We start from the raw sequence: 16,618 nt of genomic DNA on the forward strand, positions 1-16,618 counted from the left end.
AAAGTTAGCATACACATCTAAAATATGAAATGAATAATACGTTTGCATCAGTGACCTACTGTGATTATAGGTTTCTCTTTTAATTCCAGTGGGAAGCCAGTTTCACCTTCTGCATTTTGAATATCATCAGCTCTCCTATTCAAGGTGCTATTGCTGTTGCGTCCCTCCTTCTCGGACCTTACTGCTACTACTCCTTTGCTGGGATTTCGGGTACAAACTACCTTGGCTATGCAGTCCTTTCCCCGTTTCCTTACAGCAAGTTTGCTTCGGTGTGCAAGGACCCATCGCAGTATGAGTGGTACCATCTGGCACTGCAGATACTAGACTCTTGCTCAGGTCTTGCCATGCTCTGTGCATCCCTGGCTACGGTGGTCAAACTCACGGCAAGACTGTTCCAGTTTGGACACTTAAATGTGAGTATTAATCATTGTCAGGAAAGTAATGATTAAGAGCAGCGTGTTAAGGATTCTTCTGAACATGAGGAAGTTATTTTGCCTGCAGATTTCACTCCAGTCCTTGGGCCTGCCACAACCTGTGACTTCTCAAATGAAACACTGCCCACCAGCTATGCATCACCTCTGTAGACAGAAGACAACAACTGGAGGTTTATTAAGCCTCTACTGAGCTGCCACCATATGGAGACAGTGGGCTGCATTTACTCTAATGGATGTCCAAAGTTCCCAGTATTAGAACCAGAAAGCCAACCATCTGTGTGCTGCTGCCAGCTGACTTTGTCATCCCAAGCTGTCCATCAGCTCCCACTGACCTTAAAGTCATACAAAACTTTCCAAGACAGCATGGGGGGTTGTCTGGGCAACAAGAATGTCCACTATGTCTGCTTTCTGTTTCTTGGCATCTGACTTTTCGTTCCTAGATTCTGGCTGTTGCTCTATGATTGCCTGTGGCATGGATAGGAAGCCTTTTTTAAAAAAAATCCCGAGGACTGCATTCCCATCTGGGCATCTCCTGGGGGCCACATGCCAGTGGTGGGCAGGACCAGAGGCAAAAGGGGTGAAGCAACGAATGGAAGTTTTACCTTTGTACAGTAGCTGAGTTTCTACACAGCTGAGTTTCTCTCTGTCCTCTTTCCAGGCAACCAAGAGGTGTTATCAGAGTTGAAGGGCACATTCCAGCCAGGAAAACTACTCAAGAGGAGCATGAAGTAGGGACAGTGAGGGGTATAGCTGAGTAAGCAGTGAGAAGAGGGGAGAATCCTGAGGTCCAGATACAGAGAACTGGAGGGCTGCATTTGGCCCCCAGGCCTGAGTAGGGATGGGTGAGAATTTTGATTCAGTTCGCATTTCAAGCAGAATTTCTCAAATTCACACTTTCCAAAACAATGTGAGAACTGAAACACAGCCATCCTTCGACATTCACGTTTACTAGAATTTTTGGATGCAGTTTGCCAATCAAACAATGTTTACAAAAATGCAAGGATTAGGGGAAAGTGTGCATAAAAATGAATATATGAGTGAAAACAACAGGCAAAAAGGCATAAAATGATGAGAAATGGCTTGCAAAAATGTGCATCTTTGTCAACACTGTCTACAAAAATGTGTTTATTTGGAGAAATTCGCACTAAAATGGTGGATAATTTTCATGAGGATTTTTTAAAAAATCTGCAGATTGCTGCAGAACTGTAGAGAACTGAATTTAACATTGGAAAAATGAGAAACTGAGAGAACTGAAATTGACAGATCTTTCCATCCCTAGGCCTGAGATTTCCCACCCACAGCCCAGAGCTTGGTAGTGGATCACAAGTTGTGAAGGACTGATTTAATATTATACCTGACTTTAGATTTTTCTGTATTATTGCCCAACTGATAAATACCAGGAGAATAAGTAAGATGCCATATGCGTCATACAAATTTTATTATCTTAGAATCATAGAATAGTAGAGTTGGAAGGGGCCTATAAGGCCATCAAGTCCAACCCCCTGCTCAATGCAGGAATCCAAATCAAAGCATTCCCGACAGATGGCTGTCCAGCTGCCTCTTGAATGCCTCCAGTGTCGAAGAGCCCACTACCTCTCTAGGTAATTGGTTCCATTGTCGTATGGCTCTGTTATGAAGTTTTTTCTGATGTCCAGTCAAAATCTGGCTTCTTGCAACTTGAGCCCATTATTCCGTGTCCTGCACTCTGGGATGATCGAGAAGAGATCCCAGCCCTCCTCTATGTGACAACCTTTCATGTACTTGAAGAGTGCTATCATATCTCTCCTCAGTCTTCTCTTCTCCAGGCTAAACATGCCCAGTTCTTTCAGTCTCTCCTCACAGGGTTTTGTTTCCAGTCCCCTGATCATCATCTTGGATCCAGAAAGGGCCAAGGATAACTACAAAGCTGAGTTTTGAGGGGTTTTCTGGGAAACATACTCATTCCCCAGACCCTCTACTCAATGACCTCATTCCAACTGACAGCCTGTGCTCCATTGCCGCCCTGGGCTCCTACTGGGAGGAAGGGCGGGATATAAATTTAATAAATAAATAAATTACAGTATCAACCCTACCACTAGACGGTGCTAGTTGAGCCTGATCACCCATGTTTTGGGCTGTGTGGCACAAGGTAATTGTAGCACCCAGAATCGACTTTGAAGTCAATAGGATGGAAATATTCAGCACCAGGTTTAGGGCTAGAGCAGCCTTTCCCAACCAGTGTGCCTCCAGATGTTGTTGGACCACAATTCCCATCTTTCCTGACCATTGGCAATGCTGGCTGAAGCTGATGGGAGTTGTGGTCCAACAACATCTGGAGGCACACTGGTTGGGAAAGGCTGGGCTAGAGTAAAGTTGCACAACGGACAGCACACGGCTGTGGACTGAAGGTGTATAGGATCTGGTGTCCTTCTTACCTGCCCTGTCCTGTTTCTGCCCCATTTTATCTACACCTCCCATGTAGTGTTCTTCTAGTGTATCTGAGGTGTTCCACCAGCGTTATCTATCACAGCAGTGTAGTTGGGATTCCAACAATGTAGCAGAGCTTTTGATGAATCCCATGTACAACATGAGGTCCAATGTGTTGGAGACCACTTATGCTGAAATGTACCTCAACTAGGGATAGGGGAGAAATTCAATTCAGTTTCACATTTAAAGGAGAACCTACCTAATTCACACTTTCCAAAACAACATGTGAACTGAACCATAGACATTCTTTGAAATTTGACCTTCTCTGAATGTTGCAGTGCAGTTCTTGAGCCATATATATGTAAGGATAAAGTGTGCACTCACTAGCAAAAATAACATTAAAAATGCATTATATTAGTGGAAATTGCTTTGCAACATGTGTATAAGCAACATTTCCTACAAAAGTATACACGTTAGGAGAAATCTTCACTATAATATTAATTAAATTTCATGAGGATTTCTTAAAAAAGTCTCAGATGGATGTGGAAATGTTGAGAACTAAACTGAAGACAGAAAATAACAAACTGAAATTTACGGATTTGCCCAGCCCTAACCTCAACCTGTTTGCATTTTTTTGTGATGACCAATGGTTTTTGGCAAAGAAATCTAACTGACTGAGCCAGCAAAGCTTCTGTATATAACATTGTGTAGTAAGTTAACTTAAGAAAAAGCTGCAGTCTCCCCATGGTTTGTAGATTTCAGGCATGCTGAAATCACCACATCTGACACTTGCAAATCTCTTTCTCAAAGCCCTTTAACTGAGCTTGGGACCACAGAAAATCCCAAAACTCGTTTGGCCACTATCTCCTAGGCAAATATGATTTTAATTCACTTTATTTGTGAGGAAGTCCTTATTAAATAAGAAAATCAACACAATTGCTTAAATTTATTCAGGGCATGTGGAGCAGAAAAACTAAAAGAGAATGCTTTGTGTTAAAGAGATGGGCTTTTAAATAGAGGGAAGTGCAGAAAATCCAGAAATGCAATCCAGAAAAGCAGGCAGCTGTTTATATCTCCCAGAGGCCTTATTTATATTGTTCCTGAATTTTCTGTCCTCTCTGGACTAATCAGAGGACCTGAACTGACCCTTTGCTATTGTCAGGCTCACTGATTTTTTTTTCTAGTCCCCTATCCCTGCTCCTTCCTCCAGCTGCAGGATTAACCATCCCTTTCATCTCATTGCTGGGCCTGTAATATGAACATCAGCGGGGCTGCTCCTGCTCTTGAAGCCAAGCACTGGACTTAAGTGCCTTGAAAGGCAGAATACTCTGTCTCTTGCATGGCTGAACTTTTGATTGCCAAACAGCCTGTGTTAAGGTACTCAAAAGCTTGAGAACTGAAGTGATGGGCTGCAGCAGCTGTTTTGCACTACAGCTCCTATCAGCCCCAGCCAGCTACTTATCCCAGTATCTACAGCAGAAATAAAATGCGTTATTGATGTCATTTTCTGTTTGGTGGGGAGGGGGCCTCTTCCAAATGGAAATGGATGTTAATAGCTTCTTTCACCACTGGGGGGATCCTGGGAGATGCAATCCAGTCCCTTGGCAGTGTGGAAATGGAAGCTTCAAGTGTGCATCAGAGCCATTTCGCTGATGCGGCGCTCCCTTGCTTCTGCCCTTAGTAAGGTCCAGAGATGGTCAGAGAAAGGGCAGTGAAGGAATCTGGCGGTAGCAGGTGTTTGGAGTGCCTGTGGGGAAGAAACTCAATTCAGTTCTCATTTAAAGGCAAAATGGTCAAATTCTAACTTTCTGAAACAGTATGAGAACCAAAACACAGCTATCCTTAGAAATTCTCATGTATCCAAATTCTGTGATGCAGTTTTCCCATCAACCAATGTTTTTAAAAATGCATATATTAGGGGAAAGTATGCATATAATTCAGAGCTTGGAAAAGTTACTTTTTTGAACTACAACTCCCATCAGCCCCAGCCAGCATGGCCACTGGATTGGGCTGATGGGAGTTGTAGTTCAAAAAAGTAACTTTTTCAAGCTCTGATATAATTTATGTATTAATGAAAAATAACATACATATATTGGGGGAAATTGCTTGCAAAAATGTGTACATCAGCACTAAAAGGCGGATAAATTTTCATGAGGATTTTTTTTTTAATTGCAGATTACTGCAAAAATGTGGAGTACTGAATTTAAAACTGAAAACATGAGAAACTAAGAGAACCGAAACTGACAGATCTTTCCATCCCAACTTGTGTTTTATAGGCATGTGGAAACCACTGATCCTTTGTGTGTGCTCACTGGGGTCATGCACAAAGGACTGAGCCTTTTTTGAGACAAAAATACTCTCGTCCCCTGACCTACTAGTCATTATGGCTGTGCTCTGCCTCCACGGTCAGAGGCAGCATGCTTCTGAATACCAGTTGCTGGAAACTGCAGGAGTGGAAGTGCTGTTGCAGTCTGGTTCTGCTTGTGGACTTCCCATAGGCATCTGGTTGGCCACTGTGAGAACACAATGCTGGACTAGATGGTACATTGGCCTGATCCAACAGGGTCTTATGACCTGCCAGCTTTCCACTTTGCCTTATGATCTTCCTGGGCCACACCCCATCTCCTGATCTAAATCTCAGGAGACCTGCTAATCCTTTTCATGAATACAAGCTGCCACGCTTGGTCTCTTATCGGTGAACCAGGATCAGATCCCTTGTTATCTTTCTCCATTGTCAAGTACAACAAGGGTTAAAGTAGTAGCATTTTATTACACAGGCTGTGTAGCAAATGCCAATGAATTGAGTTAACTCACACTGTGATCTGACACCAAAATGCTGGGGGCAGAGGTGAACACAGGGCTCCCTGGAGCATGTTACTGGCCCTGTGCTGTCTCAGCTCACAGAAGAAAAGCAACATAGCAATGAAGGGTTTGCACTCCACTTGACCTCTGTTGAAGCCCTTGCTGGAGATATCTAAGGGGTGGCATCTGCTGTGGCTTTTTTTCAATTCAGGATGCAGAAAATGGGTTGCTCCCAAACCCATGTTATGCTTCAGAGTGTCAACGATGTGCTTGTAGTTCCATTGTGGTGGTTCAAATGAGGAAACATGGATCACTTCTTATAGATTTAAGTGCACAGAACGGTATGCTAGCAAAACAAGTCAGTCGCTTCTATGAGGGTCTAGCGAGATGCCCTGCTCAGGAACGGCTGACAGCTAAATGACAAGAAACACATTTCACTACAGCTCGACATGCACATATTTTCACTTTTAGATGTTACACGTGGGGGAACTCCTTGGGGGCAAAAGGGCCAGCGCAGAAAGAGGAGGGAGTGTCTCCTTCTTTTCCTTTGTTCCTCCCCTGTACCCTACTTCCTCCATGCCACTCTGCAAGCTGCTGCCATGGAGGCCAACTTGTGCACAGGTCCATAGGTTGCCATCACCAGTTCCCAGCCACCTATTGTTTCCTTCCCAACCACCCCTTCTTTCTCTGTTGACCTGTGACTAGCACCTGCACAAGAAGAGTCTCAGTGGTCTAAGACTAGTATGTATGGCACTGTATGCAATAGCTAAGCATGGGGGGGGGGTTGAGAGTGGGAGGGGGGGTTACCCCTCACCTATTTTTCAACAGGTCTAGAGGGTTTCTAATAAATAGTATGAATACCTGCCATGTCTGCTCTCATCCCCCTAACCCACCCTCTGCAATAGTCTCACAGACCATATATAGAGCAGGGGACCACCAGTGGTCCACAAGTTTCATTCAGGTGATCCCCAGTATGAAATATTCGTATTGATTTTCAATTGTATTTTTATTGCTGCTTTTGTTTCTTATGCTGTATTTAATAGTGTTACAATTTGAATGCTGTGGAATGTAGATTGTAATACAATGCAATGCAATATAAAAAATAAAAAAGCAATAAAATACAATTAAAAATCATACAGCAGCACATTACAATTGCTACAAAGGGCAGAAATGGTCCACCAAAACTGGTGGCAATTTTCAAGTGGTCCATGGGAGAAAAAGTTTGGGAACCCCTCATATATAGGGGGAAATATGTAAGTGTATATACATTATATTGGGATGATTTAGCAGCACACAGACGTTGCTGTTCTGCTTCAAGCCGGAAGTGGAATAGCAGCTCTGTCATCATCTTTACCCTGCAGTTGACGAAGTGAAAGAAATACTTATGATCTTTGATTTAAGTCATTAACATTTTTCCCCAAGCCTCCCTCCCAGTGTTCTGTCACAATGATTAGCATGTGATCATAATGCTTAGCTGCTTAAGAGCAGTTCCAAAGCCAAAACTTAATGGAGCCACATGGAGATGTCGCAATCCATCAGTGAGGATTCATCTAACAAGACTATATATTTAACTTTGGAAATCAAGTCCAACGCAACCATAGCCAGCATTGTCTGCATCCTTGGTGCAGGAGGAGCAGGCAGAAAGGTCCAGAGGCACTGGCCCAGATGTGGTCCAGTTACCTCTGACCCCATTTTTCTCTTCCTCCTCCTCAGTGAAATATAACAGTCCATCTCGGTTTCATTTAATTCTTGGAATGGTAGGGAACAGCAGTCTTTCCCAGCTGGCACCCTCTAGGTGTTTTGGACTACAACTCCCATCAGCCCCAGCCAGTACTGCCAGAATTGCTCATCAGCAGTTACCACCTGAACCAGCCATCTGAGCAGGGACACAGGTCACCAGGCCACAGTCTTCTCCATGCCCCCATGGTGGATGCATTATAATTCTATTGAAATTATAGTCATTTTTAAATTGGCACCTGTACCTACAAATTAGCATATGCAAATTTCATCCAAATTGTTGCACCCCTTTTCAGATGACAACTTTCCCTTTTTTTGGGAGGGCAATGCATAAGTAACCACCCTAGGGCCTGCCCCTAGGGTCTGCCCCTGCCTCTCTCTCTCTCTGGGCCCAGACTCTACAATCACCCAGAGAGAGAGCATTAGGCAGGTGGAGGGTTCTGCAGCTTCTCTTCACTCTTGTCAATGCATGAATGCTCAGAGATGCTGGGTGAACACAAGCAGACACAGCAAAGGGGGTGAAGAACAAGACCAGGAGTGACAGTGGGCTCCCAGCAGTGGTGAGTAACTTGGCAGGTGGTCCTGGCACTTGCCAAAGAAATCCAGATTCAGGGCCAACTAGACATGAAGTTAAATTTGTCTGTGAGAGGTGATAATCATCAGGGTCACAGCAGGCAAGGAAGAGGAGTTTTAAGCCTCTCCATTCCTCCAAAGCTGCATTTTACACTGGCAGGAAATTCCCCATCGGCAAGGAGGGATTTCACTCGGGATCACATGCTTTGGAGGAAAGGGTTCATCCACCCTCCCCTGCCTCCTGCAACCCTGATAATAATGAGCTCCCTAATGGTTTTTTTAAAACGGGCATGTCAAATGTAAAGACACGTTTCATGTTTTGTCTTCCCAAAAGGGTAGAAAGGACAAGGAGGGTGGGGTGACTGAATTGTCACATAAGGACTCAAATTAATTATCCAGATATTTGGCTGTTAATGGTTAGTTTGTATTTAATTTCAAAAATGATTGTAGGAAGACTTCACAGTAAATATGATTTCTTTACTCTTTTTCTTTGTAGGGGGAAAGGAATACATTATGATCAGGGGCTTTCTTTCATCTGAGAGCATCTTCACAGAGATCCTTGAATATGACCAGCAAAACAAGAATAGTTGTCGGTTGAACTGTATTGTTCAATAGCAAATACAGTTATTCAGTAGCAATATAATTTATTCCCATCAGCATGGCCAATAGTTAGGAATTATGGGATTTTATGGAGGGCCACAGGTTCCCCACTCTCATCTGGGGCCACAGGATCATCCACAAAGGCAGCAGTAACCACACCACTAGTGCTATGTGTAAAGGGAGTCTGAACCTCTAAACACAGGATTGGTTTATATGTTACGCTTGCCATGCAGAGGCCCTTGGAAATTCTCTTCACCTGATTGTCATATGTGGCAGCTGTACTATCAGTTGTTCTATGTCAGGGGTGGGGAACCTCCAGCCTGCAAGTCAAATTTGGCTTGCTAGGCTCTCCAATTGGGCTGCAAGACTGTTTTGTTACCAAACCCATGTCCCTTCCCCACACCTGACATTATATGTGACATCAGGTATTCAACTGTTACTTGCAGAAAGCAGGACTGAGCATCAGCAGATGGCCATGGAGTTCAATCTTGCTTGGTTGGGGTATGTGAACCAAACAGAAAGCAAGACTGAACTCTCTGTGCATCAACTGAGAGAGAGTTCAATTCTGCTTGATCACTATCTCCTCCCACACCTGCAGGCCAACTTTGACAGGTGAGTGGGACCAGTTAGCTGTCAATCAGCAGGCATCATTATGACATCAGATGATGCAACAGATTCAGGCGAGGGCAATAAGGATGATTAGCGGACTGGAAACAAAGTCCTGTGAGGTGAGACTGAAAAAACTGGGCATGTTTAGCCTTGAAAAGAGAAGACTGGGGGGAGATATAATAGCACTCTTCAAGTACTTGAAACGTTGTCACACAGAGGAGCAGGATCTCTTCTCAATTGTCCCAGAGTGCAGGACACTGAATAATGGGCTCAAGTTATAGAAAGCCAGATTTCCTCTGAACATGAGGAAAAACTTCCTGTTAGAATGGTAGCACCATAGAACCAATTACCTAGGGAGGCATTCAAGAGGCAGCTGGACAGCCACCTGTCAGGTATGCTTTAATTTGGATTCCTGCATTGAGTAAGGGATTGGATTCAGTGGCATTATAGGCCCCTTCCAACTCTACTATTCTATGATTCACAGGTTGGTGGGAGACCCACCTGTCAACGTTGGCCTGTAGGGGTGAGAGTGGGGAGATAAAGAAATGGTTCACTGGGCCAAAAACACTGTCTTTTCCTGTTCTGTGTGGTGGCTACTGCAAGTAGAATATTGCTGGTCTTGATATGTCAACTACCATTAGTGACATAACCAACATAGCTCCCCTACAATCCCTGGAACAGTTTTTTTTAACGTTTTGTAAGGCAAAAGATGAATCTACATACTTATGTGAAGTATAGATGTGAAATTATATGATATTTTTACTTAATCTATTGGTGAGCTTTCAGCTCACTTAAATTTTGATGTATGTTAATTGTTTAGTGGTTTGTTGCAGTTTATATATCTTTTATTACTTGTTATTTAGGTTTTTTAATGTGAACTGCTTGGAGCACAGATGTCTTTGTGGAAAATGTGGTATCTAAATACATTGACTAGGATAGAATGCATATATGCCTCTCTTTTTTCTTAAACAATGGGCAGAATGCCTGATGCAAAAAGGAATGGGCAAGGCTGAGGTTGTCTCATTTGCCAAAGCAGGACTCAACCTACTAGTGGGTATGTTTGTGCCACCAGTTGAGAAGCCAGGTCACATTGCAACTGAAGAACTCACAGGGGCTGCTCAAAACCTATTGTGTCTATCTTTATTCCTAGTTCCACTAACAGTGTGGTTGGTTGGAAGGACAAATATTTTGAGTGAACCCAGTAGGTATTCTATGGACCCCTCCAGACTGATGATTTTTTAATTTAATTTAATTTTTTGAGTGTATATTCTGCAACATGTCACTGACACAATAATAGTGGATTAGTGGCAGATTTATACTGGACTGTCCACACATCATTCTGCTTTATTAGATGTTCTGTTATGCTTCCACAGTCTTACCACATTATTGCCATCTGGAGTGGCACTCTTGCACCATAATGCAACAAAAGCGGGGCAACCCCCCCCCCAAATATTTGTAGTGGAAAAAGTTATGGGATTTCAGCAGGAAGTTGTGAGATACGAACTGATTGGAAACGAAGCAGAAAGTCTGCACCAAAATCTTTGCAGGTGCAAACGGTTTTGAAAGTGTGATTGCAACTAACTGCCCCAATACTATAATGAGCCCAAATCATCATGAATGCACAATTAAGTCTGGAGGGGCCCTCTGTTTGACTCTGGCTAAAATACACACCCAGTTAGATACAGGGCAAGACAGTTGCTGCAAATGAGCAGCCAGTGTGTACCTTGCAAAAGAGGGCTGTTCCCCCTTCTTCTTTTTCACCTGTCAACCACATGTTGCAAGTACAGTTTAATCTAAATATATGGGTCTGACCTTTTTCAAGATCACAAGCTGTTGCTGTGCAAAGATCAAAGCTTCCAAAGTTCTGAAGTGACAGGGTATCTTCTTTCTATTGTTTGTCCAAGCCAGCTCACTTCTCTGGTACACTTTGAGCCAGTTTACACACCTATTGCAGGCCCCCAGGTGAGCACCCTGTGTGTGTGTGTGTGTGTGTGTGTGTGTAGCTCTTATATGGAGGTGTGATGTCTGTAAACTGGCACCTCCATGTGGGGGCTGTCTGGCTAGTCTCCATGGATATCACAGTCAAGCATCAGCACATTTATTATTCACCAGAATTGTACAAGGCACTTGAACAGGAGCAATCTGGACGCAATAGCTGGGGTTCTCATGGCTTTAACTCTCCAATACCTGCATTGAGCCCTTGGTATGTGGTTGAGGTGAACATAAAATTGATAAATAATACCATAAATCAATAATACCATAAATCAAGGAGTTTCTTAATTGCTACCTTGGTGATCCAACCAAGTGCTGGACAGAAGCAGGAAAAGCTGAGATGGAAAGGGGTGGGCCGTGACATAAATGTCTCCTGTAAATATATATATCAAGCAGGAATGAAGCTCAGGAAGGGAGCAGCCGCATGATGCAGTCTCTCTGTTTTTCAGAATCTGCCAAGGTTCAAAATGGGAGCAGAACCTCTGGGGACATACACATTTAAAACACATAAAAACCACATCCCCCCAAAGAATCCTGGGAACAATAGTTTACTTCTCACAGAACTACAGTTCCAGCCCTCTTAACAAACTACAGTTCCCATGATTCTTTGGTGGTGGGTAGGAAGGTGCTTTTGATGTGCTTGAAATGTATGGTGTGTACACAGCCTTAGTGCTCAGCTGATCCATGTGATGAGGCAACACAGCTGCATATCACTAAAGGGTTCCTGGGGTCTGGGACTGCTTCAACCCACCCAGACTAGCATTGGCTAGCCCAGCCTTCACAAAACTGGTGTTCTCCAGGTGTTTTTAGACTACAGTTCCAATCACCCCCAGCCAACGCAGCCAGTGGTTAGGGATGATGGGAGACTAGGCGAAAAGAAGACTAGAATAGCCTTCTATTAGTGTAAGTCCCTAGTTCTAATTTGGTTCAGCTGTGAACTTGCTGAGTCCCCCCCCTTTTCTACTTCAGTACTTTATCTTTGTCATATGGAAAACGGGATTGGACCAAGATGAAGGAAGTGTGAAAACTGGAGGGAGAAATATCAATAATTTAAGATACGCAGACGATACCATACTCTTAGCAGAAAGCAGTAATGATTTGAAATGAACACTGATGAAAGTAAAAGAGGAAAGCACAAAAGCAGGACTACAGCTGAACATCAAGAAGACTACAGTAATGACAACAGAAGATTTATGTAACTTTAAAGTTGACAACGAGGACATTGAACTTGTCAAGAATTATCAATACCTTGGCACAGTCATTAACCAAAATGGAGAGAATAGTCAAGAAATCACAAGAAGGCCAGGACTGGGGAGGGCGGCTGTGAGAGAACTAGAAAAGGTCCTCAAATGCAAAGATGTTTCAATGAACACTAAAGTCAGGATCATTCAGACCATTGTATTCCCGATCTCTAAGTATGGATGTGAAAGTTGGACAATGAAAAAAGTGGATAAGAAAAAAATCAACTCATTTGAAATGTGGAGGAGAGCTTTGCTCATATAATGGAGTGCGAAAAAGACAAATAATTGGGTGTTAGAACAAATTAAACCAGAACTATCACTAGAAGCTAAAATGATGAAACTGAGGTTATCATACTTTGGACACATAATGAGAAGCCGCGATTCACTAGAAAAGACAATAATGCTGGGAAAACAGAAGGGAGTAGAAAAAGAGGAAGGTCAAACAAGAGATGGATTGATTCCATAAAGGAAGCCACAGACCTGAGCTTACAAGATCTGAATGGGGTGGTTTATAACAGATGCTGTTGGAGGTCACTGATTCATAGGATCACCATAAGTCATAATCGACTTGAAGGCATATAAAACAACGACTTTATATTTGTAATAATTACAAGTCAACAATCACATAAGGCAGAGGTAGCCAACAAAGTGCCTTCCAGATGCAGAGGTCAAAAGCAGGAGAATAATAACAATAAAGTCAATCGTTATTAGAAAAAGGTCTGGGTACATTTTTTAAATAAGTCTTTGCCTGCAGAAAAAAAACCACATAAGAGGAAGTGCCAGGCAGGCATGGCTCGCTAGGAACAGCATTCCAAAGACAGGGTGCCACACATACCCCAACTGATAGATGAGCACTGATAGACATAGGGAAAGATAGTCCCAGGTCCCAAAACGTATACTGTTTTATTCTTAGGTATTAGCACTTTACCCCTAATTCTTTACCCTTCACCCGTATATATTTGATTGACAGATCATGACCCATTTTCTTAGGAAGAGTGCAGCAGCATTTGCACCATAACGAATGTTATGTAAGGAGGACTTTGAAGATGATTAGAAAAGTATCCATATGAGGACAATGTGAGGCTGCTTCTTCATCCCTTTACAAATTCTTGTTGCCCAGTAAAGCCATCTGAACCTTCTTATAAACGTATGTTTCAATTCCATTTGCTTCTTCATTGAAGTCTCAGCGCCCCCAACTGTCTTTTCCAATTTTTTCCTACCTAAAAGAGTTCCAAAGGAGAAAAGATGTTGGAGACTACAGCAGAAATACACACAAATATTTGACAAAGGGTGCAATCCTGTGGCACCTGGGAGGGGTGTTCCAGGGCCAGGGGTCATGGGAAAGATCAAATCTCCCTCTCTGACATTGGACAAAGACATTCAATGAAGGATTCTCTGTTCCTGCTGCTGCTGCTGGATCCTCTGATGCCCAGACCCAACCAAGAGTGGAGAACTGGTACCTCCAGAGTCTGTGGGGCAGTAAATCCACTCTGGGTTTTAGCCCAAACTTTAAATGAGCTATCCAAGGTGCTGGAACTACTATTGTGCTGCCTTTAGAGAAGGTTCAAAAGCTACAACGGATACAGAATGTGGCTCCCATGATGCTGGTAGGCATTCAATTATCTGAATCCATTACACTGATCTTACATCAATTGCATAGGTTGCCTATTTGCTTCTGGGCTCATTTTAAAGCCCTGGTATTATCCTTTAAATTAACACCTTAATAGGTTAGAGCCAGATTTTAAGGACTGCCTTTGCCTATATGGACATTCCTAAGTATTACAATCTACATCAGAGCCTTTGCTGTGTGGGTTATCTAAATTAGTAACAATAGCAAATGAATGAACACACACACAAACTTACATGAATATGTTGCTGGTTGCCTAATGGCTTGAACTAGGAGCCCCAGAGATCAAATACTTCAGGGATGGGGAAACGTTTTTAGTTCAAGGGACGTATTCCCTCATGGGCAACCTTCGGGAAGGGGGGAACATGCCAATGGTGGGTGGAGCCAAAGTCAAGGAGTGGGCAGAAAAGTGGGTGTAACTCTTACCAGTGAGGGGAAAGTTACGAGGGCCAAGTTTTTTCACCCCTGAGAGGTTTTCTCACCCCTGAGATATTTGCCCATTCCGCCACCAGGATTGCTGGTCAGACAGAAAGGTAGTTCCAATTGTGATATTCACATAATAGCCAATAATCCTCAAGGACAGGCAAACAAGGGGATACCAGAAGGCCAATCCAGTGCCATTGGCTCATGTAACCCCCCCCCCCAGCAAGTTGTAGAACCTCAAAGGGCTCCATGTGAGCAATTTGCTCCAATGAAAGCTGGAGGATGGCTGAGGCTTTATAACTCCCCCAGTCCAGAATTTCTCTCCTAGGCTCCACATAACCCACCTGAGGATTGTGGCTTTCTAAAGGGACAGCCGCCTGGCCTTGAGGTGAGCACTTATACATCCCACAGTGTCTTCTCACCTGACATTCTCTTTGCACTGTTGAGCAAATGTGAAGCAGGAAGTGCATGGCCCTTTGAGTGAATCAGGCTAGAGGGGGCATTTGTGAGGGCCTTGGCTCTGGGTCCACAGGTCCACAACCATCAACTCAGGTTCAGTATCAGGAAAAAAAAGGAACCTGTTTATGTTTTCAGAGGCAAAGTGGCAGCCACAGACTTATCCTTCTCTATTGTTGAGCTTTGGCTATTGTTTGAGGCCTGGACTATGACTGTTACATGTATGAACCAGGCCTAAAACAGCCATTGTTCCTTTGGTCTTGTTAGCTAATCTCCATTTCATGAACTTCTGTCAAATAACTACTGTTCTCTTTTCTTCATGTGCAAGCATTCACTTTTGTCCTACATTGGCAAATGTTGCAACACTAATCCTAGAGGCCAGAGAGAGTAGTAACCTAAAATAAAACAGCATTATGAAAGACCCTCATTCAACCTTTTCCCTCTTTGGTACACCTGCTAATGATTTATTATTGACAAACGAGTTCCTGCCTTGATTCAACATCAAACTTTCCTCCAACAGCCTGTCAGTCGAAAGAATTTGTTCATCTCCTCTCATCTTTTGCGTGCAGGGTAATCTAGTTTAAAGCTGAACCACATGAAAGAAGGCAGAGTTTATCTGCATTTATGGAGATATATGAATGTATGTCTGACAGGACAAAAAAGGCCTTTTGGGGCAGCTTACCTGATAATTAACTGAGAGATAACCTAAAAACAAATAAATATGTATGCAACATACTTTGGGGACACCCCCCCCAACCCCCCCCCCCCCAGTCATCAGTACTGGAGGAGAAATCCTTCGCAATGATCAAAGGTTTTTAAGGCTGTCTGTTAATGGCAACACTTTCCTAAAACAAAACAGAGAAATCCCTTTGAAGAAGACAACAGCTGAGTGAAGAAGAAGGGTCCCAGTGAATGTGGTTCTTATAACGTGCAGCTGGAACTTGGGCATGGGGAGGGGAGGGGGAAGGAGGCAGGGAGAAGCAGCAGCAAGTGTGGTATGCTCTTGAAAAATCAAAGCTTTGCCAGGCATTGTTGGTAAGCCTGATCCAATTCTACAGAAAGGTGTTTGCAATTAAGGTGACTTCACAAAAAATAACCTCTAGTCACAGCCTCCTTATACCAGCTGTTTTTGAGATCAAAAGAAGACACAGCTGAATCATGTCTTATGCTCTTGAGTTACAAGAAACTGTGAATGAAAATGGGGACATTATATGACTGACTTCAGTAGAGCTAAGATTTAGTCATGTCCCTGTTTCAGTATGGGGGAGGGGGAAGTTAGGGGGAGTCCTTAATAATAAAGAACTCTTCATTGCTTCAGAGCGGTGACTGGCAGTTTTGAAAAGGCTCTTTGGCATCAGGTCTGGTGGATAAATGTTTATCCTGGAGGTGTGAGACGGATCTTTCATTTGAAGGCCTAAGGGTTTGATCACCCAGATCAAGAATTTGGGGCACCATGCCACATGGCAACTATGGGATAGTTCATGGTAATTTCCCCCTCTCTGTTTGCTTACTGTAATGTGTGAATGCTGGTTAAGTAGCAACAGCTCTGCTAACTGTAAGTGGACAGTAACTTGCCATGCAATCTAGGCCCCTCGGATGACCTGTTTATTGAGCATTCATCCCGATTTGCTTACACAAAGCGTACGCGAATATTAGATTTATATCCAGTATTTTTTAAGTATCTGTTCTGATTTGTTTGCAGAGAGGTTATACGACAA

General features: G+C 43.2%; 1 protein-coding gene across 1 annotated transcript in view; it reads left to right on the forward strand.

Annotated features, from left to right (window-relative positions):
• TMEM212 (transmembrane protein 212) overlaps positions 1–449 on the forward strand; it is a 28,112-nt gene extending 27,663 nt beyond the window's left edge. The window contains exon 3 of the mRNA XM_061637736.1: positions 90–449. Within this exon, the coding sequence (XP_061493720.1) occupies positions 90–449 (360 nt within the window). The remainder of the gene's footprint in view (positions 1–89) is intronic.
• Positions 450–16,618: the final 16,169 nt, after the last annotated feature.

This window comes from Rhineura floridana, chromosome 7 (genome assembly GCF_030035675.1).
Source record: "Rhineura floridana isolate rRhiFlo1 chromosome 7, rRhiFlo1.hap2, whole genome shotgun sequence".
In the NCBI taxonomy this organism is placed as follows: Eukaryota; Metazoa; Chordata; class Lepidosauria; order Squamata; family Rhineuridae; genus Rhineura; species Rhineura floridana.